Source organism: Sturnira hondurensis, unplaced genomic scaffold, assembly GCF_014824575.4.
Source record: "Sturnira hondurensis isolate 20B ecotype Veracruz unplaced genomic scaffold, ASM1482457v3 Scaffold0018805, whole genome shotgun sequence".
NCBI classification, from domain to species: Eukaryota; Metazoa; Chordata; class Mammalia; order Chiroptera; family Phyllostomidae; genus Sturnira; species Sturnira hondurensis.
This window is the reverse complement of record NW_028091436.1, coordinates 215,501-239,736: the sequence shown is the minus strand read 5'-3', so window position 1 is coordinate 239,736 and position 24,236 is coordinate 215,501. Positions and strand designations below refer to the sequence as shown.

Below are 24,236 nucleotides of genomic sequence, written 5' to 3'. Positions count from 1 at the left end.
AAATAGAACAACTGTAATGGTATAATCAATAAAATATACTTAAAAAATTAGCGTTACGAATGAGGTTTTTCACCTTTCCCATGCTGAGTCTGGGAAATTGAAGGCGTGGTCTGCACTCACAGCGGACTCAGTGCGGCTAATCACCCTTCGAGGGCCTGGGTGTCCCACCGAACTGGCAGCAGAGTCTGGAACTAGTGTTTCTACCTTCTCTCCTGTCTTCCGCAACAGTGTCAGCGACGGGCCCACTGGTGGGACGGGCTGGTGGCAGTGTGGTTAAACCCTGGGTCGGCCGTCAGGGCTGGGGGCCGCCCGCTCTCTCTGGGACCACGTGGGCTGTGGCTGTTCTCCGGGTCCCTTGTGCAGAACCGAATTGTCGATTCCGGGTTTCATAGAGAAGATACTCCTCAAGGAGTATTCTTTAGCAAAGATGAAGGCGTGACGGTTTTAAATGTCTTTTTTTTTTAATGTTCTAAAGTAAAATTTTAGCATAACCCAGTCGGCCCTGGCCAGTGCGGCACAGTTAGTTGTAGCGTCCTGCTGTGCACCAAAAGGTCGTGGGTTCAGGGCACATGCCTCGGTTTGTGGGTTCAGTCCCTGGTCAGGGCGTGTTTGAAGGCCACCAATCTGTTTCTCTCTTTCTCTCTCTTAATAAAAATGAAAAGAAATGCCCTCAGGTAAGATAAAAAACTAAAATAACCCAATTGTGATCTTGTTTATAATACTTGGATAGACTTCCATCACCAGCCTTTTTTGGAGGCTGTGATTAAATATGTATACGCATTATGGTCATTCCCGTTGGCTCTTCTTAAAAGGCGTTTTTGAAACTTTTAAAAAATAACATAATTATGAACCTCAGAATAAAGGTCATTAAACCGGAGGACTGGTGTCTGCCTTCAGCTGTGTTTATTGTTTGGATGTGTGGGTTACCTAAAAATGGGCCTTTTTTTGAGGTTAGATTTTAATAGTAAAAAATGCCTGTTAAACGAGGTCTGGTTTATGCACTTTTGTGGGCTGAGTGGATCATGCTCTAAACTTTTATCTGAATCTGTGGAGCTTGGACATAAACGGAAGAGATCACAGCTTTGGGGGGTAGCCTCTACTGCCGAGCCCTTTCTGCATAGCTGATGAACACGGCAGCTCAGTCGTTCTCGTGAAACCCTGGCTGTAATTGGACCCAATGGGGGTCTCCTCCTTTGATCAGATCAGAGCAACTGTGACTTTACACTGGAAATGTCACCCCTGTGAAAGGTTTGTAGAGCTGGTCTTTCCTCTGATGCCGCCCCCCTTCACTTCTCATTAGCATTATTCAAAGTGCAGTTGTTAATTAGGTTGACACTTCCATTACTGTCATCAACAAGAGTAGTTAGGACCGCTGGCAGTAAAGAAAGAAAAACATTCCTTCTTTGCAGGTACTCATATATGTATATGTGTATGTGTATGTGTGTGTATATGTGTATGTATGCGTGAAGGGGAGGTCACAGTGTTTTGTTACCTGGTGGTTTTGTAAGGATACGGGTCTGCTCCAAGGAGGGACGGTCCAACCAGCATTTATCTCATCACGTGCCGTAGACATCCAGGCACCTCCCCCTGAAATAAAGGGGCAATAGGCCCGTCCTATGGCCACGCTGACTTCTTCATCTAAGTAAGGGTCATTCTTAAGTAACATGCCTTCCTTAGCATCCACAGAACTTGAAATGAAAGGATGGAAATGTAGGAAAAGTTATATATCAACCTTAGGGGCCTTTAAAAATGATTCCAGTTCACGGCCCCGACTGGTGTGGTTCAGGGTGTTGGGCGTTGTCCCACAAAGTGAAAGGTCACTGGTTCCGTTCCCGGTCAGGGCCCGTGCGGGGGTTGTGGGCCCGGTCCCCAGTTGGGGCAGGTGCCAGAGGCGACCAGCTGACGTTTCTCTCACACACTGATGTGTCTCTCCCGCTTTTTCTCTCCTCCCCCTCTCTAGAAATAAATAAATAAAATAAAATCTTTAAAGGTCCCATTATGCCAAGTCCCAGATAATAGAAATTGGCATAATTTAAACAGGTTAACATTTAATCTGATTACTAGTTCGTAAGGCAATGACGTTGAACTCAAACTGCCCATGAACTCAGACTCTGAGTTCAGAGTCTCGGTTTTGTCACTCACCAGCTCTCCAGGGAGGGCACACTGATTCCCATCTCTAAGCTCCTGTCTCTTCATTCATAGTGGGGAACATGAACGCTTTTCTCAGAAGACCCTGAAGAGTAAATGAGACAGTGTGTAACATTTGCATAACACAATTCTCTACTCACCGTAGGTCCTCGATAACTTTACCTCATTGCCCTGCTTTTATCTAATAATGGTCCAAACTATTCAGCAAAGGACTGGAAAATTGCATATGCAAATGAGGCTTCCAAAAATAAAATTAAATCATAAAGTGGCCCTAGAGGATCCGTAACAAATAGCCTCGCAGAGCAGAAATGAACCAGACCCACCCGGTTTCATCGCAGAACAAGTAGATACAGGTTGTAATTGCTAAAAATCTGCCAAAAAGCGGCTCACAAGCAGTTTACCATAAAATAATTAAAGCTTATTTATGTCAAGAGGCCTTGGGAAGAAAAAGAGAGCATGAAGCGATTTGCATTAGCAGGTTTCCCTGGGTTCCTGCCTTCGTTTCAATTAACGGGCCAGCAGGCGCTCCGTGTAGTTACAGAGACACAGCTCTCGGGAGGAGGCTGGGTTTGGGGCTGACCCGCAGCCACGGCGGTTTGCCTGCTGATTGGGCTGGTACCTCGCCGGACCAATTTCCGAGGTGTTAATTTAACTGCTCCTCTCCGTCCTGCAGGTCTCGGCCCTCAAAAACAAACTGAAGAAGCAGTCTACAGCCACAGGGGACGGCGTGGCCCGGGCCTTCCTCAGGGCACAGGCTGCTTTGTTTGGGTCCTACAGGGACGCGCTGAGATACAAACCTGTAAGCCCGCTACTTGCCTTCGCTTTTTAATGGTTCTTCGGAATGGGGCAGAGGAGTCCAACACTGTAACGCCACACCTTACCAGGGCCTCTTAAAGGTCTTTTAAAATCCAAAATAATGTGCCTTTTTAAGAAAAAAAATTATGTTCCATCTCCAATTTCTTGACTTTTTTGGTTTTTGTTCTTTTTGTGAGTTAACATTTCCCACATTCTTTTGCCTGTCACCTTATTTATCTTTCTGAAATCAGAATACTTACCTCTTAACTAATAATGGTGTTAATGCTTTTTAAAAAAACTACCCAATCTTGTTAACATCATTCAGAAATTAACCAGACAGTTGGGTTTATTACATCGACGAGTGTAGAAATAAGTCCAAAATGAAAGTTTAAAAATATTAGAACTTGAAAATTCTGCAATATTTGGAGATTTATTGTCTCCATAATTCATAATAGGCTCATCCATTTAGCATATTCTTGCTCATTTCATAATTTCTTTTCTGTTTTAATATCCTAAAATGGTTATTATGGAGAATTTTTTCCCCAATTTTTTTATTTAATTATTTTTCAATTATGGAGAATTGTAGCCAAGATTGGAGATTGTTCTGAAAAGTAGAAATCAAAATATATTTGTTTCTCTCTCTGAATTGTTGGTGAAGTACGTTGGTCTGATTTTGTGAAAAGTAGTTCACTGCCTTCGGTGACCAGCTGAATAAGCAGCACTGGATAGAAAACACCAGTAATGAGACCTGTGGTCTGCGGGCAGGAACTCCACAGTCCCCACCCTGCACTGCCTCCACCCACTTCCCCGGCCTCTGCAGACTGCCGTCTTCCTCTTCGTAAAATGACAGTTTTCACACCTGTTGACCTTCCAGGACGGGTGTGCAAACCCCACTGTCCACTGTGATGCAACGCACAAGTGCGAGCGGCTTGTCCTTCCTTCACACTGGCCCCCGACTCAGGAGCTCCCACCCAGGGGTGGCGCTCACACCTCGGAGGAGTCGCTGGGTTGTGGGAGGAGTCGCTGGGTTGTGGGAGGAGTCTCTGGGTTGTGGGAGGAGTCGCTGGGTTGTGGGCAGAGTCGCTGGGTTGTGGGAGGAGTCGCTGGGTTGTGGGAGGAGTCGCTGGGTTGTGGGAGGAGTCGCTGGGTTGTGGGAGGAGTCTCTGAGTACCGGGCAGACTAGCCACTGTCGGCATCGGCATCTCTGTCCAACGGGCATGCTGATGTTTTGGAGATGGGTATGCATTTTTTAAAGTGCACAGCACTGTACGTAGGACACGTATCTCATGCAGGGGGGGGGTCTCCAAAAATCACACAGTTACAAGGTCTTGTTCTTGAAAAGACCGGGAAACAGCCATCTGTATTCCACTAGAACATACTCCCATTCAGATTGTTAAACATCGGTGAAGACAAAGATGAGTTTCCAAGTCACAGTGACTAATTAGGGTTGCCAAGTTTTTTAAAAGAGAGTTTGATTTCAAGTTTTCAGTACACTAGGAAAAGTCAAAAGTACCACTTTGCTTGAATTATGCCACATGTAAGTACTTTGTAATGTTTACAATCTCCATTTTTCCTCTTCCTTCCTTAATTGAGGGCATGATTTCAATGACTTGGACTTTTTTCTTAGACCTCTTGGAAGCCCAGCTTCCTGGTGTCTGTGGGGAAATACGTGATTGCATCATAGGATACCTTTCTGTTTACTGATCACATCCTACTATCAGAGCATTTGTTCACTTATCGACGTTTTTCCATTTCTGTGTGATGTTTTCTTCTTTTCACCGCCAGCTCTTTCTGGGAGTCAGGGTGGTGTTTTCATTCTGCATGCCACATTACCTTTCTGTTGCCTCGGCCTCTGAACGAAAGCTGAATTTCAGCAGTACACTGAGCATATTTAGACAGTTTTTTCCCTATTTCTTACCAAAAGCAGTAGTTGTTAAGGAACTTCTTTCTTTCGCTCCAGGGTGAGCCCGTCACTTTCTGCGAGGAGAGCTTCGTGAAGCACCGCTCAGGTCCGATGAAACAGTTCCTGGAGACAGCGGTCAACCTCCAACTTTTCAAGCAGGTAGAGTGGCGTCCAGCCGTCCTTCGGGAAGAGAGGGGGACGAGGCAGGAACAGGAATGTCTGAGGCTTTCGTGTCTCTTCTACATCACGTCTAAACCCGAGTAACATCTTTGATAGAATTGCAAGGGTTTTTCCTTTCTTCTGTAACTCTAGAGCTATCTATGGCGTGGAACTCCAAAACTATTAGGTAATAACGACTTGATGTTATTTAAAGAATTCCTCGTTGAAAGTGCCGGGTTGGCGGTCTCACCGAGAGAGGTCACGAGCAGGCGAAACAGCAACATGACTATTTCCGGCGAGATGTCTTAGTTCGGTTCGGCAGATGCGTGTGGTGAACAGACGGTATTTTTACAGGACGGCCCCAGTGTAACCCAGTTTACAAAGTCATTCATAAATGTGGAACTTTTTAAAGCTTCGCAAGAATTTTTATAGCCATATATAGAAATTCAGGGAAAAAAATCTGTAAGCATACGGTGTGTCTCCATTTGGGGGTTGGAAGAGGTAACTGCCATTTCGAAGGCAGGAGTTGACGTGGGAACTCGGGTGGTGACGCCCCTGGTCTCCCATCCCAGAGCGTGGCCACAGTTTTAGTTTCTGTTTATACAATTTAGGTCCTTAACTCTTGCTTTTCTTACGTCACATGTGACAGTTCTAAGTGCAAACGTAGCTGCGTGCATTCAGCATCCCCTGAAGAGCACCAGTGGGTCACCAGCTCTGCTCAGGGCCGTGACGCGACGGGAAAGGGGGCCTCATGCTCCGTGGGTGGGTGTGCAGGCCGGTGGGTCCACTGCGGATGAACGGCAGTCAGAGCGGCGGTTCCTCCAGACACTAACAGTGGGTCTGCCTTATGACCCAGCGATCCCACCCCTGGGTATATATTTGAAGAAACCCAGAATATTAATTTGAAAGAATATATGCACCCTATGTTTATTGCAGCATTATTTACAATAGCCACATAATGGAAGCCACCCAAGTGCCCGTCACTGTATATGGTGATATGTATATATATATATATACGATGCAGTATTAGCACTCGGCCATAAAAAGAATGAAATCTTGCCATTTGCAGTGACATGGATGATCTAGAGGAGATTGTGGTGAGTGAAATAAGTCAGAGAAGATGAATACCTTACGGTTTCACTCACATGTGGAATGTAAAGAACAATGTGAATGGATTAACTAGACAGACAGTACACCAGAGGACACTTTGCTATACTGCCACTTAAATGTGCAAATGTTTTATGGCTCTGAACTATGCACCTAAAATCAGTTACTGAAATTGTGCATAGTGGCAAAGGACCGGTGGCAGTCGGGGCTGTTCAGCAGAAGTGAACGTGTCTTTCTGTCCATGCAATGTAACAGTGGACAGCACAGAAACGGATGAGCTGCAGTAAGACAGCGTGAGTGAACGAAATGAAAGGACTAATCCAGTCCTGGAAGAGTGAGTGTGATGAGTCCTTTCACGTAAGATTCAACAGCAAGGAAAATGTGGAAAACACCTACGTGATAAAATGATAAAGAGAGAGGCACACGGGAGAAGCTGGAGGGACCGTGGTCTTTCCCATGGGGAACAAGGGGCACACGGGGCGGGGCCCTTTAAGGAAGGGAACATCCTAGTAGTTTGTTTTATTGCTGTGAAGTTAGTAATTACGTAAGTCTTCGCGGTTCCAATTATTCAAGTATTGCATAAAAAGCGCGTGTTTGAACGTTGCTGGAGGGGCCAGCGGCCGGCTGTGGGTTCTGTGGCAGGTGACTTCGGAACCTCTCCGAGCTTCCGTTTCTGCCTCTGTAAGTGGGTCAGCCCCAGAGGCCCCTCGGCCCGTGACAGCTCCCCGCGCTCACATTCCGTGATACCGTGGAGTAAACAGAACCAAGACAGATGAGAACGGGGCCCCTTTAGGTAAACACGCCTCTGCAGATAACGTACTTGGAAGGGATCCCAGAAGCAGCTCCTTAAGTCTGCAACTCTGAGAGCTCCATCTTTCTTTCGCTTTACGAGGATTTAAGCCTTGCTCTTCAGGGCTCTTACCTGTGACCTGAATGGGGCCTGCAGATGACGTCACAGGATTGTCCCTGAGCTGATTCCTTGCCTTCGGTCCTGTGCACTGGCCACGCCAAATGTCAGCATGGGGGGGACGCTGGGTGAAGTTCAGCGGGAACTTTTTTCTGTGTGTGCAACCTTTCTATAAACCTGAAATTATTTCAAGTTCAGCGTTTTGGATTCACCCCGTATCTACCACCTACAGCCGTCTTGAGTTGTGGGCTCTACAGAGATACAGGGCCACGTTCAAAGTGTTTGGATCTGCGTAACCAACGTGGAACAGGCACGTAGTGTCGAGGAGCAGAGAAATCCAATGAAAGCTGTCGAGGGACTCCCCGTTGGAAGAAGTAGGCGTGACAGTGCTCTGACGATTTGGGTGGGTGACAAGCTTATAAAATTGAACACAGTGGAACTCACGTAGCAAAAATCCCCAAACTGAAGAAGTGGAGCGGCGTGGGGTTTCGGATGGCGTGGGGTCTGCCCTTTGAAACCTGGAGCCACGCCGCGGAGTGGTGTGTGGGACGAGAGCCCGGCCCTCTCTGCCGTCCGCCGGGACCCACGCTCTCTGGCTCAGTCGGCCGGCAGATGAAAGCAGTGGGTCAGAAGCCGGGCGTTTCCCTCCCTTTGATGTTCGCTGGAGGTTTTGGCAGATTTCAGAAAGCTTTTAATGTAAACAATAAATTCTTATAGATTTTCTACATTTTCCTGTTAACCTTTTTAGAGAAGAAACACACAGTTGGTTATTTATGGCACGTGATTTATAGATCAGCTCAACACACCCATTAGTGGGGCCGAGGCCCAGCGGCTCTGGAGTGCTGAGGAAACACCTGCCCCACGGTGGGAGCGAGAGGCCGCCGCGCGCGCGCGCGTTTCACAGCAGGAAGAGACGTGAAATGGCCCGGGGGCTGCGGAGACTCACCGGCAGGAGGAAGGAGTGAAGGAGGCGAGAGAGGGCGTCTTGGCACAGGGATGCACCTGGGTGGGCTTCCTCGTTACCTCCTCATTTTCAAGGAGTGCCCTCGGCGAGGTGGTTCTGAGTGCGGTCTCAAGGCACTTGCACCAGATTTACGTAGAAAAGCCATGGAAGATGCGTGTCCTTCAGGCCCACCTCCCGAAGTTCCAATTCAGGAGGCCTGGAATAAAACCCAGGAATCTACATTGTTGGTGAAATATCATAGCATGCACACTCAAGTTTCAGAAACTCGCGCCTCGGTCTTCTTCACCCAGGCTCTCATTCAGCCGCCTGCTCTGCGTGCCCACCACACACTGGGCGTGTGCCTGGTGCTGGCAGACCCGGGAGAGCAAAGCAGGAGAGGGCGTCTGCTTCTGTGCATCCCTCCTCTGTATCAGGAGGGGGCCGAGAGTGAATTAAATAAGGTGTGTGGCACACTCAGAGCTCAGTCGTGTGGAGAAGGAAATAGAACAGGAGCAGGGGACTCCCCCGGGGACAGGCAGGAACTGGAGAGGCAGTGTAGATTTCAGGGAGGGGTGGCCCAGGTCCACCGCCCTGTAGGGTGACTGAGATGACAGCAGAGGCAAGGAGGACTTGGAGGTCAAATGCTGAGAATAGGTGTCCACTCGGACTGGTTGGCAGGAGATATGGTGTGAACCAGCCAGACTAGGGGTCCGATCAGGCACCAGAGTCCCCGGATGGTCTGGGAGATGGGAGCTGAAGTGTGAGAGGTTCAGGGGCCCGATGATGGCTCCTCCCCTCGGGGGATGGGGAGACGGGAGGCAAAGACAGGGTTCACTGTTGGGCGTGCGAATGTGAGATGCCTGCTGGACGTCCGAGTAGCAGTTGGGGTTGGCAGCTGGACGAGTGCGGCCGAGGGGACACGTGGAGACACACATTCGGGGGTCATCCACGTGTAAAGAGCATTTAAAGCCACCCGGCTGGAGAGCCAGGGAGACTGCCGAGGCGTGCATCTAAAGTGACAGTCCAGGGACTGGAAAGTGGCGGAGGGCAGCTGCAGAGGACACCAGGAAAGACGCGTGGCCAGGTGAGTAAGAGATAACGCGGGACAGTGACTTACCTTCACAGCCAGGTAGAAAAAGGACACCAAAGAGCAAGGGATTGACACTGTCCCATGCTCGTGACAGTTCCTTACCACAAGGACTTGGCGTTGAGCCCTGGACTCTGCAGTATGGGCAGTTTTTCGGTAAAGGGGGCGTAGGGATGGGCCCAGCTGGAGGAGTAGGTGGTCAGGCAGGGGAGGGGCGTGTTTGTGGCCGTGGGGAAGCCCCAGCCGAGACAGAAAACACAGGAAGGAGGAAGGAGGCAGGTGGTCAGGAGCTGGTCTTTGGGACGAGCCCAGACACTGGGAGGGAAGGCAGAGTCTCTGGGAGGGGACAGGGAGGGGACAGAGTGAGGCACTTAGAGCTGGGGACCTCGCCTTTTCCTTGCTTCAGGTTGCTCATTTCCAGTGAAGCGAGGCTGGGAGCTGAGGGGGTAGGGGAGGTGGCTGCACCCCAAAGGAGAGGATGGGAAGCAGCCGGGAGACTAAGGGGCTGCGGAATCAGCAGGACTGTTCCTGTCCCTGGGGACACACTGCAGACCCTGTGGAGGTACTCCCAGGGGGCGGGGTCAGCGTGGTGGGCGGGGCCTCTGGACACCTGCTGGGCATCAAGGGGGGCCTCCTGAGCACCTGCTGCTCCCAGCTGTCCTGGGTGGTCGGTGCGAGGCCCCCTTGCCTGGACCCCTTTCTACCTTAAACCACGGGCTTCCTCCCTCCCTCACTGCTAGCGAGTCTGGGCCGGACTGTCCCCGTCACGATGTTCCCACCGTGATGTCCGCACTGGCCGACCTCGCTATTTAAATGTGAACGCTGCCTGTCCCCTGCCACCTCCCTGCACTGGCCCCCTCCTCACGCACTAAACAATCGGTGTTTCTCCTTCTTTCCTACCGTCGCCCCCCCAGCCCCGTCCCCCGGATAGTGGAGCATCGTGAGGGCTTGGGATTTTGTCTGTTTCATCCATTTTTGTGTTTAATCTCCTAGGAAAGTGCCTGGCATGTAGTAAACATTCAATTAAATATTTATTGAGTGAGCGAATTAATTCCCTGGTCCCCCGGTCATTACGTGCAACAGACTCAATTCCAGAGGCAATTATTTAACGTCTGTCTGTGCCCAGGTCCTGGAAGGCGCTGTTGTCCTGTTCCTGTTGTTTGGAGTTACTGGTTCTCATGACGAGTGGCACGGAATGGGCTTCTTCTGCCCTGCAGAGTGTCCTTCTGCTGGTTGTTCCACGGTGGTCTGACTTAGGGTGCTTCCCGGTCCTGTGACCACCTGGCCTTGAAATGACATGAAAGTAACCACATACTTCCACTCCTTCCCGCACTTCCTTCTCTTGACTTAAGCTCCATACTGACCCAGCCTATTCCCACTGGTTACACCAGCCCATGTGTCTATACAGCTGCCAGCCACACACCTTGCGTTTCACAGGTGTCCATAAATATCTGATGACTTAATTTATTGTAACACTTTAATGTAGTTTTCACTAACTTGTCAAGGTTTACGGAGCATTTATAAGGTGAAATATTGTAATCAGACTACTTATTTTTTTCAGCCCGAAATGTTATATAGAAAAAGTTTAAAGATCCCTAAGTAATGAATATATTTTGAAGTAAGTTTTCTTACTGCATTTAAGTTTTCTTTTAATTGCTAAAGATTTCTGATTCGTTTAAAATGTACTTTTCTCTAGCTCTCATGGCTTTCATTTTATTAGATGAGTTATCTTTGTGTCCAAGAAGGGTTGCTGATACGAGATAGTTTTTTGGGACATGGTGATGTTTCCTCCAGGCTGCAACGGCAGGTGGGCGTGTGGCTGTGTTACTGTGTGGCCCCGGGGTCTGCGCTGGGCCTCGGGTTGGGGCACAGAAGGGCGGGCGGTCCTCTTGCCCAGCTGGGCAAACAGTCACTCCCTGACCCTCTGTCCACAGAGGATGAGGGTGCGGAACAATCTTTTTCACGCTTTTATCAAATATTTCATTGTTGCCACAATCAGAGTGTTGACTGGTTGGCTGCAAATAAATATTTACGGAATACGCACCCAGACCACTGAGCTCACTGGGACCCCGAGGGACAGCGTGGTTGGGGTTATAGAGTAACTGCCACGGAGGCTTCACTGCCTGGCGAAGGGGTGAGGAGTGGCGGGAAGCGCAGGATTTGTCTCCTAAGGAAACAGACGCTCCTACTGGCCGTATATTCAAGTTCATCTGTGAATCTGATCGGAACAGAGTCTTCATTTTTTTTTTTCCTCGAGTCTATTCTCTGTGCTTTAGTGCACGGTTAAAATATGTATTTTATCCTCGTTGTGTTTTAAACACTGAAGCGATGAATATTCATTTGCATCGAACAGTATTGCTGGCTGAGGTGCCTTCAAAACAACGAGTGATGTCTTTAAATTGACTCCGTTTCCTACCAAGGTGGTTATTCGAAAACACTCGGGACCACCTGCGTGACCTCCCCACCAGCCAGAGGGAGCAGGGGGCAGCTCTGCTGCCCGACACTGTTTCCCCTGTGACCTGTCACCGCTCTCAGATCGCGTCACCAGNGGGACCCCGAGGGACAGCGTGGTTGGGGTTATAGAGTAACTGCCACGGAGGCTTCACTGCCTGGCGAAGGGGTGAGGAGTGGCGGGAAGCGCAGGATTTGTCTCCTAAGGAAACAGACGCTCCTACTGGCCGTATATTCAAGTTCATCTGTGAATCTGATCGGAACAGAGTCTTCATTTTTTTTTTTTTTTGGTAAAGAATCTGTCCTCGAGTCTATTCTCTGTGCTTTAGTGCACGGTTAAAATATGTATTTTATCCTCGTTGTGTTTTAAACACTGAAGCGATGAATATTCATTTGCATCGAACAATATTGCCGGCTGAGGTGCCTTCAAAACAACGAGTGATGTCTTTAAATTGACTCCGTTTCCTACCAAGGTGGTTATTCAAAAACACTCGGGACCACTTGCGTGACCTCTCCACCAGCCAGAGGGAGCAGGGGGCAGCTCTGCTGCTCGACACTGTTTCCCCCGTGACCTGTCACCGCTCTCAGATCGCGTCACCAGATTGACAAAGGCCGGTTCCTCCGAGTGTGGACGGCGTGAGGGAGCAGTGTTATTGACCTTGAGACCCATATACACTCTGATTTAAATCCACTTTATTTAGTCATAATTTATAACAATATTTTGGAATCCGTCCTATGGAATTATGCCTATGAACGTGTTTGAGACGTCCGGCTCTTTGTGTTTTGGTGTGATTACTTTGCAGGTTTGGTTTCAAGTTTCAACTCTCACTTTTGAGCCAACTGCGCGGGTTCATGGAGAGACCACCATCTTGAGGCGCTCCTGAATCCCTTTAATGACCCACTGCCACTCATTTTCTGTCACTTGTCCTGTTATTGGCAGTGCTGTCTGTCATTCCTCGCCACGCCCATCCTCCCCCAAGGCGTGTCCCCCCGTCAGGAGAGAGCCGAGTGCACGGGGTGGCGAGGGGTCGGGCACACTGCCGCGTCGTAGGTTTTCCGACCCTTCACATTTTTTAGTTCAAAATCATTTCTGTGCAACAGCTGCTGAAAGTCTCCTGTTCTTTTTTGCTTACTACGAAATGCCCGCAGGGTGTCTGACCCACGGCCCACGGACCACGTGTGGCCCAGGATGGCTGTGAATTGGACCCGGCACAAAATCGCACGTCTATGGACAACATGATGAGATTTGTGTGTGTGTGTGTGTGTGATTACGTGTCGCCGTGTATTTGATGCGCAGCCCAAGACAACTGTCCTTCCAGTGTGGCCCGGAGACAGCAGAAAGCTTGGGCCCCCCACTGAGTGATTAGAGTGGCGTGTGACCGTGAACCCACTCCACTTGGGGTGGGGGGAGGCTGTTACCCAGTCAACAGTCGACAGAGGAGTAGAGAGCCCTGCTCCCTTCCGTGTCCCTCTCCCTGACGCCCCACCTCAGTCCCCCCGAGCGTCCATGTTCGTGTGCGTGTACGAGTAATACTCGTGTGTGTGTGTGTGTGTGTGCGCACGGAATTCCCCTTTGCCTTTAAGAGCAAATGTTTCCACTAAGAATGTGTGCCGATAAGTGTGTCTGGTTGTCCCTGGCAGGACCGTGTGCACAGTCGGTGATAACGTGTGGCGCGCACCGGGTGATTAATTCGAGCCGGCCCCCTTGCCGGTAGAGTGACCCGGAGTAGCCACTCAGCCTCCGAAACGCACAATCAGTAAATAGTTCGGGATTTATCTCTCTTTAGACTCGAATGGTTCCACTCCGAGTAAAATGGATGGATTATTTCCAGTAAACACAAAAATGAAAACCTTTTAAAAAGTCCCGTAGTCTTAATCTTTGAAAGCAAATTAAGTCCTTTAAAAGGATGTCTTAGTTTGTTCCAATTGTCAGGAGCATATTACTTTAAATTTATCATCCGGCCTCTCCTTATTTTTTTTTTGCCAAAATGATACTCAGTCCATCAAATCAGATCCCTTGAGTCTGATTTATAGCTGTGTGGAAAATGCGCACCGGTCAAATTTCGCAAGCGTTTAAAACTGCTGTACTTACAAATGACCCACTCATTCTGTGTAAAGAAAATGCCAATGTTAGGAGCTACTGCCTTTTCTCGAAGGTAGAGTGACACGAATGATCCACACCTTGTCACCGCCCCACTGTAAAACCTGGGCCACAGCCGCACGTGTCAGGGCAGCACCCGCTTACCCCGGGCGGCAGGTGTCGTGCCGGGCGGACGGGGCGCACGCCGTCGCTCCGGAATCCCGGCGTTTGGTCCCAGCGGCAATGGCGGCCGTGGGGACCAAGGACTTTATTATTAACACCCATCCCGTGCCTACGGGCAGGGCACTGTGTGTTCTTCCAGTCAATGCTCACCGAACCCCGCGAGCCGTGCCTGTCCCTCCCACGGAGCAGTCTCCGACGGCTGGTGGCCCACGGTCCCAAAGCCAGTGGTGGCAGGGTTGTGGCACAGGCTGTCCTGCTCCCGACCCCACGGTCGTGGTCCTTGTTCTCTCAGAAACCTCCTGTGTGCCGAGCACAGCGAGGGCATAACAGTGGACAAGCCATGCTCCCTGCCCGCAGAGGCCTGGTTTTTCTGAAAAACAAACAGGCCCATGACTACATCCTCTTAGCGACATCTTTATTTAAACTTGTCTCAGCACAGACTTGGCCAGATTATTCGATGTAGTCAAAAGACGGTTAAACCACTTCTGAACAGGAGTGTGTTGGTCAGTTCGCCGTTTTTCCTTCATTTTGGTCTGTAGGAGATTTTTGTCGCGCTGCTGCCTGGGGAATCCTGGGTTGCCCTTCCAGCCTCTCTCAGCCAATGAACCATGCAACCATTTAAACAGAAAGCTAGGACAGAGTGTGAGGATTTTTTTTTTAAAGAGAAGGCACTTTATTTTAATTCAGGTAACATTTAAATTTCCAGCGTGAAAAAACTGGATTTACTTATTCCGGAATGAAAATGAACATTTTACGTCCCCCCCCCCCGCCCCAATCTTCAGATCCACCATCAAACACCTTTTATACGTTCCCTGCATTGCTCTCTGCCTCTGATGTACGAGGGCGCCTTAGGGGCATTTCACTCACACCTTCCTTGTGAATGGAGAACCTCAGAACACCATGAGGTTTTCATAATCTGGGCTATAGCACAGATCAGCGAAATGAAAAGTCGTTTCCAAGTCTCAAGTGCTACACATAGATGTGAAATATATCATGGATCAGCAAAATAACCACCCAGCGATCATTTTCAAAATGCAATCTGACCCTCCCCCCAAGATTCTGTTGAATTTAGATTTTTAAGTAAAAATGTAATCTTACGGAATCAATGGAAATGAACCTGCTTGGCACTTTTATATTTCAGTTCATCGATGGTCGGCTGGCGAAGCTAAATTCCGGAAGGGGCTTCTCGGATGTCTTTGAAGAAGAGATCACTTCCGGAGGCTTCTGTGGAGGTAAAGGCAGCTTCCAGTGTGGCTTCCCGTTTTCCAGAGAGCAGCTGTCTCGATCTTTGCACTTGTGTCTGGTGTAAGCTGTTTCCTAAGCAACTACTTTCTCCTGAACCTGTAGTGCCCTTGAGACGTGTTTTCATCGCAGCGGGGCTGTTCATGGACTTCGCCCGTTGCCATCACTCAAGGCCTTCACGTGGCCTCGTGTGAGTGGGTGGTGGTGTGTTGGATGACCTCTTACTGTCCCCGGACCCGGCCGTCACAGAAATGCCGAGTTGCTGCCTCCCGGCCCCTCGTCCTGGCTCGTGCTCCCTGCTCGCAGGTCCCGGTGGTGGCCGCTGCGGAGGGAGAGGACATGGAAGCGATAGATGCCGATTTTATCCAAAAAGATGGCTTCGAACGCACGTTGGCTTCTGCGTTGTTAAGCGAGTGGGTTCGGTAGCGGTCCTTACCTTTCTGCTCTGGGGGCCCCGGCGGCACCAGGAAAAGACAGTTTTCCGTCCCTCGGGCGAAGCCGTCCTGAAAGCGATCTGAGGAGTCGTGTTGTTTTGTGTGTGCGATACTGTGTTTTTACTCAGTATCATCAACTTCCATGTGGTTAAACGGTCGCACGGTTGGAAATGCGGACATGCAAACCACCTCCTCATTGTCCAGGCAACTAACGACTCAGGGACCTGGCGCTCGGTAGGGTTGTCCCCACGCCCCGTCCTGGTGCCGACAGAAACTGTGCTCAGGCCCTTGACCTGTCTGTCCCTCCAGCCGGTGTTTGCTGAGTGTTTAGTGCACGTGAAGCCTTGTTCCCGATAAAGGGAGAACTAAACACACAGAAACCCCTGACGTGTTCATTTTCACCTGATATGATAGTCATTTTTCTACTCTCTGTGGGTTTGCTTTGGGAAAAAAAAATCCTTTAGTCTATGCAAGAGTAAGCAGTTGCTAGAGTTGAGAAATAAAACATGAAAAGACAAACAGTACTCAGCTACAGATTTCCTAAAATTTAATTTTATTCTTAAGATTGATTTTTGCACCATGAAAATACAGAAGTGGTTGAGGTCGTTTGTTGAAAGAGGCACAGTGGCCCAAGTGCAATGACCTTGGCCTGGGGGTGTTGACGTTGGCCTGGTGGCGTTGACCTTGGCCTGGTAGAGGCACGGTGCTTCACTGGAGGAATCCAGTTTGGGGAAAGACTCGGTTGACTTGACTCAGCAGACGCCCAGCGTGGAGTTACCCACCTTCCTGCTGCTCAGGGGTAAAGAATTAGCTTCAATGGAACTTTTGTGTTAAAATAAGGCCTTTTTACTTTTCACCCCAGACAAGTAAAATGTTGTCAGCTCATGGACAAACTGCTTGAGGCGCTGATTGGGTATTTACATAACTGCTGTCTCATTAGCTTTAGGGCCCGTGGGGCTGGTGTCTTCTCGGAATTGGAGATGACATCCTGTGACAGTGATGGGGTGGTACCATGATCCTTTTGTGTGGCTCAATTCTGTTGTCCTAACCATGGGTCCAGATGCCTCTGTGATAGAGCGACGGGGGGCGGGGGGGGGTGTNGGGGCTGGTGTCTTCTCGGAATTGGAGATGACATCCTGTGACAGTGATGGGGTGGTACCATGATCCTTTTGTGTGGCTCAATTCTGTTGTCCTAACCATGGGTCCAGATGCCTCTGTGATAGAGCGACGGGGGGTGGGGGGTGGGGGGGGTGGTGTGCTTTTCTGGAAGTTGGGGGAGTCACCAAATTCTTCACACTGGATCTTATTGTTTAAAAAGGATAGAATATCAGTCCCCAGTTGGCATGTGACTTAGAGTCCTCCTTGCCAGTGCGGCTTAATGCCAACCACTTTGTTCTTCGTAAAAATGAAAAGGTTTTGAAGTTCTCGATTTGGAGCCGGTGCTGATCCAACGTGGCTCGCCAGGTACCAACTCCGTAGGTACAGGGAGGAAGTACAGGGGAAAGGCATGCCTGGCCGGCGCGTGTTACTTTCCGATTACCACGGTACAGGGCATTGTCTCAGAGATGTAAATAGATGACACTTAGAAGGAAATGAGGCAGAATTTATGGGGATTTGAAGTCAGAAAGATAGGTGATCTGATAAAGGTCGATGGGCCCATGCAAGTGGAGGCGGAGCCACGGTTCCAAAAGCAGTTTCTGCAGGTCAGCCCCTGCCGTCCGTCATCCGCGTGATGTTGCTACACAGAAGATGCGCGTCTGTGTCACCGTAGTGAACTGCCCTTCCCGTGGTCACGTGTCACCACTTAGTCCCTTCTCTCGCGGTCACAGTGACAATGGTAATGACGGTTCGTACTTACCGGATGTTGGTCCGGGGCAGAAACGCGCACGAGAGCTCCGCAAGCTGTAGCCCGTTTAACCCTCACAGCGCCCTCGAGGTCCTGCATTACCGTCCTTGGCACTCGGTCCCTCACTCAGGGTCGGGGCGGTGGTGCCAGAGTGCAGCCTGAGGCGTCCGCTTAGCCTCCAAGCGCCCGCGGCCGCAGCTTTAGTGATGGCTTGCTGGTGGCGAGAGATCTTCATTAGGGGACATGCCGTGAGCAGAAGCCTTGGCCGCACCGGCTGGGTGAAAGGGCCATCCCCGTGTCCCCGGGATAACTGTTGGGGGCTTTCGTTTGTAATGCATAAATCCTCAGAAAGGTCACCACCGGAGACATCACCACCCACTAATGCGGAAGGAAAGAGGATGTCCCTTTAAGCAGGGATAATCAGGGACTTGCAGAAAAGTGTCTCTGAGGTCCCCTCTCTCCATCACTGCGGCGGCAGCTCGTAAACTCATGGACTTGTTGCTACGTGTGTAGTTATGGTCAGAGGATGTGACCGTGGGCGATTCCTGATTCTCGTGGGTCTGAAGGAATCGCACCATGCAGGACGGTCACAGGTGGCCGTCCGAAGTCACCCCGCAGCTGGAACTGCGGTTGGCAGCGCCGTGGCTGCACGTCGTGGATGTCCCAAATCCGTGTTGGCTGCCCCTCGAGTCCCCGTAGTCAGGGCTGTTAAATCCACATTGCCCCTGATTCCGTCCACGGGCCCCTGGGGGACAGTCCCACCTTAGCGAGAAATGCACAAAGGGAAGGGCAGCCAGAGAGTCGGAAGGTCACAGACAAGGTCGCGTAGGACAGGGTTTGCCCCCCATGCTGGTCTGTGCCAAAGCAGTGAGTAGGTGAGAACCTTTTTTCCTGTATTTAAAAAAGAATTTAAAACACAACTAGTTTGGAAACTCACTTCCAACGATCTAAACTTTAAAAGGGAGAAACATCGTCCGACCGACGATCCGTGGAGCTGTGCTGCTTGCTCTCCACGAAGAACACCGTCTGTTTCTTCACAGTTTTCTGATGGCAGCTGTCCCTGGTCTAATTCTAGTTCTTTTTTCCTGGCCGAGGCAGTGAAGGAACTTGAGGGGGGTGAGTCACCATCAACCTCACTGTCAGCTTTTTGGCCTCGGTGAACACCTTAGACCCGTTTTCGTTTGGGGGGATAAGTAATGGCACATTACTGGAGTTGAAACAAATACATTTGAAGAGAAAGTCTTTGGGCAGAGGAGAAAAAACATCATGTCCTTAAGAATGAGAACCTGACTTGTTGGGTTAACAAGAGAACAATATTAAGAATTTTCTCAATGTTTTTATTCCATAATCCTGTCACATGAACAGAAGGACTCGGGGATTTGTTCCTTTTCTTTTCCTTTTTTTTTTTTGGCATTCAAACTCATTTTAAAGAGAAAAACAGGCTTACAAAACATTTTCAAAGAGCAATGTGCTTGTCTCGTAAATTGTGTGCCAACAGGAGCCTTCAATCTTAAACGCACTAAATTTAAGGAGACAAGTACCCTTTAAACTTTTTTTTAACAGGAACCAACCTAAATTGTACCACATGTTTCCCTATGTCTTAGGCCGTTTTCTCAGGGGCTTCCTGTGTGCGCCTGAGCTAGGCCGCCCTGGGTTCTCAAGGGCGTCTCTCCCTCAGCGGCTCCTCTCCGGCCCCCATGTGGGCAGCTGGCTCTCTCTCTCACGCAGCTGCGTGCAGGGACACAGAGGGACGCCCTGGGTAACGTCAGCGCCGTCCCGATTCGCTCAGCAGTCTGCAGAGGTGGCATTTCAGGGTGGAAGGACTGAGCCACGAGCTAAAATACCTAGATTCGTGTCTTTGGGACCTTGGGCAAGTAAGGGATGCCCCCGAACCTCGGTTTCCCCACCCGACAAATTATTTGTAGTGATCAGTAGCGTCTGTGGTGGGTCCGAGATGTGGCAGGCGCCACACTGAACGCTGTAGCTGCCGGGGGTGGGGGGAGGCCTGTCCCCAGTCACAGTTCCCCAGGACAGAGTGAACCCAGATTCCCAGATCCACCGACTCGAAAGCCACCGCCCTCTCCTGGGGTGGCACTGACCCTGATTTTACCGATTTTAGTCGAAAAGCACAACTTAAATAACGTAGGTTTTAAAATAGAGAGAAGGTGCTCTGTCTTAGGGACTCTGTGTCCTGGGTAGGTTCTGGTAGCCCTCGGGAGTTTGCTCTTTAAGCGTGTGAACAACCAGGCTGGCAGGTGAACCCTAACGGAAGTCAGTGGGTAGAGAACATCGCTTTAGATGTTTTGTGTGGCTTTGTCTTTTTTTTTTTTTTGCTTTCTGATGTCATCTTGTTGACTGAGTTATCATATTTGGAGCAGGAGATGGTCACTGGTTTGATTAGAACCAGAATGGTTCATTCTGAGGTTTCTAGTGCCCATGACGCTCTCAGACCAGACGCTGCATATGGTCTGCCTTTTGGGGTGATACCGTTCAGAGTTGGATTTCCAATTGGAGAATATTTTCAAACCGTGAGTGTGGTCTAATTGCACTGAAATCAAGTTTGCTGTCAATTCACGTACTATAGAACACAGAAATCTTTTCGTCCTCAAGGTTTCTTTGCCTTCCTCAATACCCTTTTAGTTTGTTCTTTCCCTGGCCACTTGGAACATTGTTTCGAAATGAGCCTAATTGAGTAAAAGAGGTGAAACACCTACAAAACAACGTGGACATAAAAAACACTGAAAAATCAGTTCAAAAGACACAGGGATTTTGGCTTCCAAAAGAGAGGTCATGTTTTCCCCTCCGAAGATAATGTTAAAAATGAAAGACAGTAAAACGCTCTGGTATGTTAGCTTCGCACGTGAGTAAGAAAGAGTCTGTGCTTAGAGACGGCCATCTCCGTGCCCCTGAGACTTGGGGCGACTCACTGTTCTTTCAGCAGACCCCTGCCTCTGTCCCAGCGTCACAGAAAAGCGCGATTTGCTCACTAACGTCCTGGAAATACTGGTTCTTGATACATTTTGGTGCGTGGATTTCCCCTTCCCCATCACAGGTTCCTGACATTTGTTCTCACATTTTCCAGGGAGCCCGCGGTCCTACCAGCAATGGGTCCATACTGTCAAGGTAACAGTGGCCTTTTCCGGTGTCTTCTTTTCTCACCCCTCATGCTTTTTTGCTTCAGCAAAAGCAGGCCGTGTATTAGAAATATTTTAAATGTCTGGGTATTTTCTCACGTTCACAAGTTTTTGTTTCATGCTTCTGGTTTGTTGGCATTCGTCGCTATAATTTGAAAATGGCAAGCTTTGGTCTCAAAAGAGGTGGCTTGTTTTGAAAAGCACGATTTTAATGCCCCCTTGAGTTCTGTTCCAAAACAAGGAGTCGGGTGGAACAGAACCATCCGTGGGAGTTTCATCACGTGTGGTGATGTTTTTATTAACGTGATTTTTAAATACAGAACTCTCTCCCGCAAACGAGGACGTCAGTGCCTAACGTTAAAACAGTCGATGCACAGTTGCATTTTTTATGAGGCTTTAAATATACTCTTAGTACTGATCATGCTGCCCAGGTCTGCCCAGACTGAGGTGAAGTGATTTTTAAATGACGTATCAGGCCGACTAAATAAAAAATAGAGTAGAATGTTTACATTTTGCATGGAACTGCCGCAGCGCACAAAAGCTTGAGACCATGACACATGAAATGATTTCTGTCGGCCTTTGTCTGGAGTGGGACTAGAGGTCTCCGCCTCCACTGTGAGCAACGCCCTGTCTTCAGGGCGGGCTGGCCAGCACTTTTGGGAACCGGGGTCTGTTCTTCGTTTGCAGAAAGGCGGCGCCCTGTTCAACTCGGCGGTGACGAGAGCAACTCCCGCCGTCCGGACGGCGTACAAATTCGTGAGTTTTCATTTGATGTTTAAAAAGTCTGTGAGAAAACATTACTACATTTTCCAGGCTAATGGACAGGAAGTCTAGAATGTTTTCTATTTTTCTTTTCAAGACAGTTAGTGGGGTTAGGGTTAGGTTTTTTTTTTTTTAGATTTTATTTATTTATTTATCTTTAGAGGGGAAGGAGAGGGAGAGAAACATCAATGTATGCTTGCCTCTTGTGCATCCCCTGCTGGGAGTTGGCCTTCAGGGAACCAGTCTGCAACCCAGGCATGTGCCCTGACTGGGAATCGAACCGTGATCCTCTGGTTCACAGGCCCGAGGGTTAGGGTTTGGTTTATGAAGTTTTCAACTTTCACGATGAAGGAGCACGTGGCTGCCATATACAAAGTCAAACTAACGTCGAATCACGTTGTTTGTGGTTTTATTCGAGGTTCTGGGACTGGCGCCCATCATTGCGCTCCATCACCAGACACCCCAAATTTTTCTTTATGCCAAGGGAGGTTCTATTGTGTTATTTTACTAAATATGTGTTTCCTCCTGAGTTTGACCCACACCTTTCCTGCAAGCACAGGGATGAAACCTTGTTTGGCATTAAATTGCCGTCCTCCTGAGTGGGGCTGAACGGTAGAGACAGTGACCGACTGCGTCCCCAACCTCCACCAAGAACTGTTCCCTTGGTCCCCTATGCGGGTTTCCCTATGCCGACAGGGACCACGCGGCAAAGTGTGGCCAAGGCACGTGCCCACGCAGCTCCAACGGCCACAGCAAAGCAAACACATGCTCGATTTGGCCGGCAGGTCTCCCAAGTCACCTGCTTTGTGGAGTCTGTGCGTTTTACACGATTAGCCAAAGCCATGTGGCGGGGGCTTTTTGTAGAGAATACTCACGTGACGGTGGGCGTCTGCTGGGTACATTGAAAAGGGTGGAGAGACCTGAGCCCCGTGTCCCAGAGAGTCTGGAAGAGGCCGGGGCAGGAAGGGAGGCGGGGACATTCAAAAGAGCCAGTACCCAAGGCAACCGAACTGTCGCTGATACGCAGTTCAGCCTTGCACACTGCGGAGCGTCGGGGAAAAATTCGTGCGAATCAGGTGGATTGAGGAAGAACAGAGGACATTTAAGTGAACTAGACTGTAGTTCAAATGGGTAAAGATTCAAAGAGATGGGGAAAAGAATATATATATGTGTGTACATATATATATATGTACACACATATTTTTTTTTTGTGATCATTCATTTTTACCTAACAAGTGTATAGTAATTAACACAGGACCCTTGAAGTAGATTTGGTGGCTTGACCAACAAAATAATGAGTGTAAAAATGCTTTCTTGGCTCTGAAAATCGTGGAATTGTCATTTAGGGTTATCTGGCCTTGAGGTTTTCTCTTTTCGTGTGTGATATGTTTTCATTTTGCCTCATTTACAACAAAGAAGTCATTGTTTCATTCAGCTGGGGACACTTCTCTAGCAGTGACCGCAGGCCAGATGCTCGGCTGGGTTGTGTAGGCACTGACGGTGTTGAGGGGAAATGCAATTGGGGAAAGTTGAAGGTCGAGTTGGATTTTCTCAAAACAGCCTGTGCATCGAGCAGCGTCCCATCCACCCAACAGAAAGGACCTCTGGGGAGCTGTGCGAAACGGAGGGGTTTCGTAGGCCGAAGGGGACAGGGAGGTGGAAACAGCAGATTACCTCTTCTTTCTTCGGGGGGTGGGGGGGACACGAACAGGGCTGTCAGCTGGTCCCCTCATTACCACTGACCAGGAGGTTCCAGGTCCCCTGATTTAAGACCATAGTCCTGGGAGAGGCTGGACGTACAATTAGGTGAGGGAGGACGTCTTGGGCGGTGACAAGTGACTCCATTTGGGGCCTGGTGTCCCCTTTTTTAACAACAGGGAGGAAGTCAGGGCCTCCCCCTCACTGAACTCGGGGAGACGGGTGTTCCCTCTTCCAAGCGGGGACCCGGGAAGGCAGGGCGCTTTGGAGGAAGAAGCGGGGGCTTGGGGTCGGGAAGTCTTGTGTCTGCCCGACCGGAGTTTCCAGGCGTGTAGACCGAGTCTCGCAGGGAGGCCTCTTCCTTCGTGAGGCTGTGATTCCGAGACCAGGCTTTTGAAGACCGTAGGGCACCCTTCTCCTTGGAGAAGTGGGACTGAGAATTTCACTGACGAGGGTTCGAGTCCCTTTCCCTATTTGTAGGCGCAATAGTCACTGTACCACCCTCACAACGGAGTCGCTGTGATAGTTCATCGTGGTAACGCGGGCTGGGTCCCCAGCACCCGGTCGGGAACCGCAGAAGCAGAAAAACAAGCACCAACTTCTGTTCCCTGTCACTCTGGCCGCTGTGTGGGACTTTCCAGCGGAACCAAGTCCAAGGCCCTTATGAGGACCCCACTGTCCTCAGCTGTACCCCCTGGGGACCCCGGCAGGACCTGCGGGGCTCCGTGCCTCAGCCAGACCCCCTGTGGAACCCAAGGGTAGTTGCTAAATCGTTAAAGATGTTTAATTTTTGCCAGAAAACCTGTACAAGACAGAAGTTAAGCACTAAGATAGCTCTGCGGACAGAAACTGTGGTTACAGCCCAGGCACGTGCCCAGGCGGCTGCCGCGGTGATGGTTCTTCTCCGCCTCTCCCGTTTAGACGCTGTTTCAGAGGAAGACCGTGTTAGCGGTCCGGTCGGCTCCCGTTTTGTACAGTGTAGGCAGCAAAACAGGCTGAACGTTAGCCTTTGTGTGGGGTGTGCACGCAAGTAGAGACTGGGTTTTCGCCCGCTAATTTAGGTACAGTGGTCAGGGGGGCCGCCCGCTAATTTAGGTACAGCGGTCGGGGGGGCGGAGCCCCTGAAAGTGCAGCTCTGCAGTGGAGTCCGCTCTTTTCCCGGATAGCGGGAAGGGCTGACATTTCCCTCCAGCGAGGCCGCGTGTCCGTGCTGTGTCATGGCGAGGGAAGCACAGTGAGCCTGACACTGCGTTCTCTTGTTCCCCAGGCGAAAAGCCAGGCGAAGCAGGGTCTCAGGGAGGTGAAGAGCAAGCTGAAACACAAGGTAAGGCGTGCCCCGCACTGCCCCACTGGCCTT

The 24,236-nt window shown here is 49.8% G+C and overlaps 1 protein-coding gene across 3 annotated transcripts in view; it reads left to right on the top strand.

The window, feature by feature from the left end:
- Positions 1-24,236, top strand: part of DENND1B (DENN domain containing 1B) — a 139,035-nt gene that overhangs the window by 96,011 nt on the left and 18,788 nt on the right. For all 3 annotated transcript variants that reach the window (XM_037070463.1, XM_037070462.1, XM_037070461.1), the window contains 6 exons: positions 2,822-2,947; positions 4,904-5,005; positions 14,905-14,995; positions 20,368-20,408; positions 21,107-21,175; positions 24,147-24,203. In XM_037070463.1, the coding sequence (XP_036926358.1) occupies positions 2,822-2,947; positions 4,904-5,005; positions 14,905-14,995; positions 20,368-20,408; positions 21,107-21,175; positions 24,147-24,203 (486 nt within the window). The remainder of the gene's footprint in view (positions 1-2,821; positions 2,948-4,903; positions 5,006-14,904; positions 14,996-20,367; positions 20,409-21,106; positions 21,176-24,146; positions 24,204-24,236) is intronic.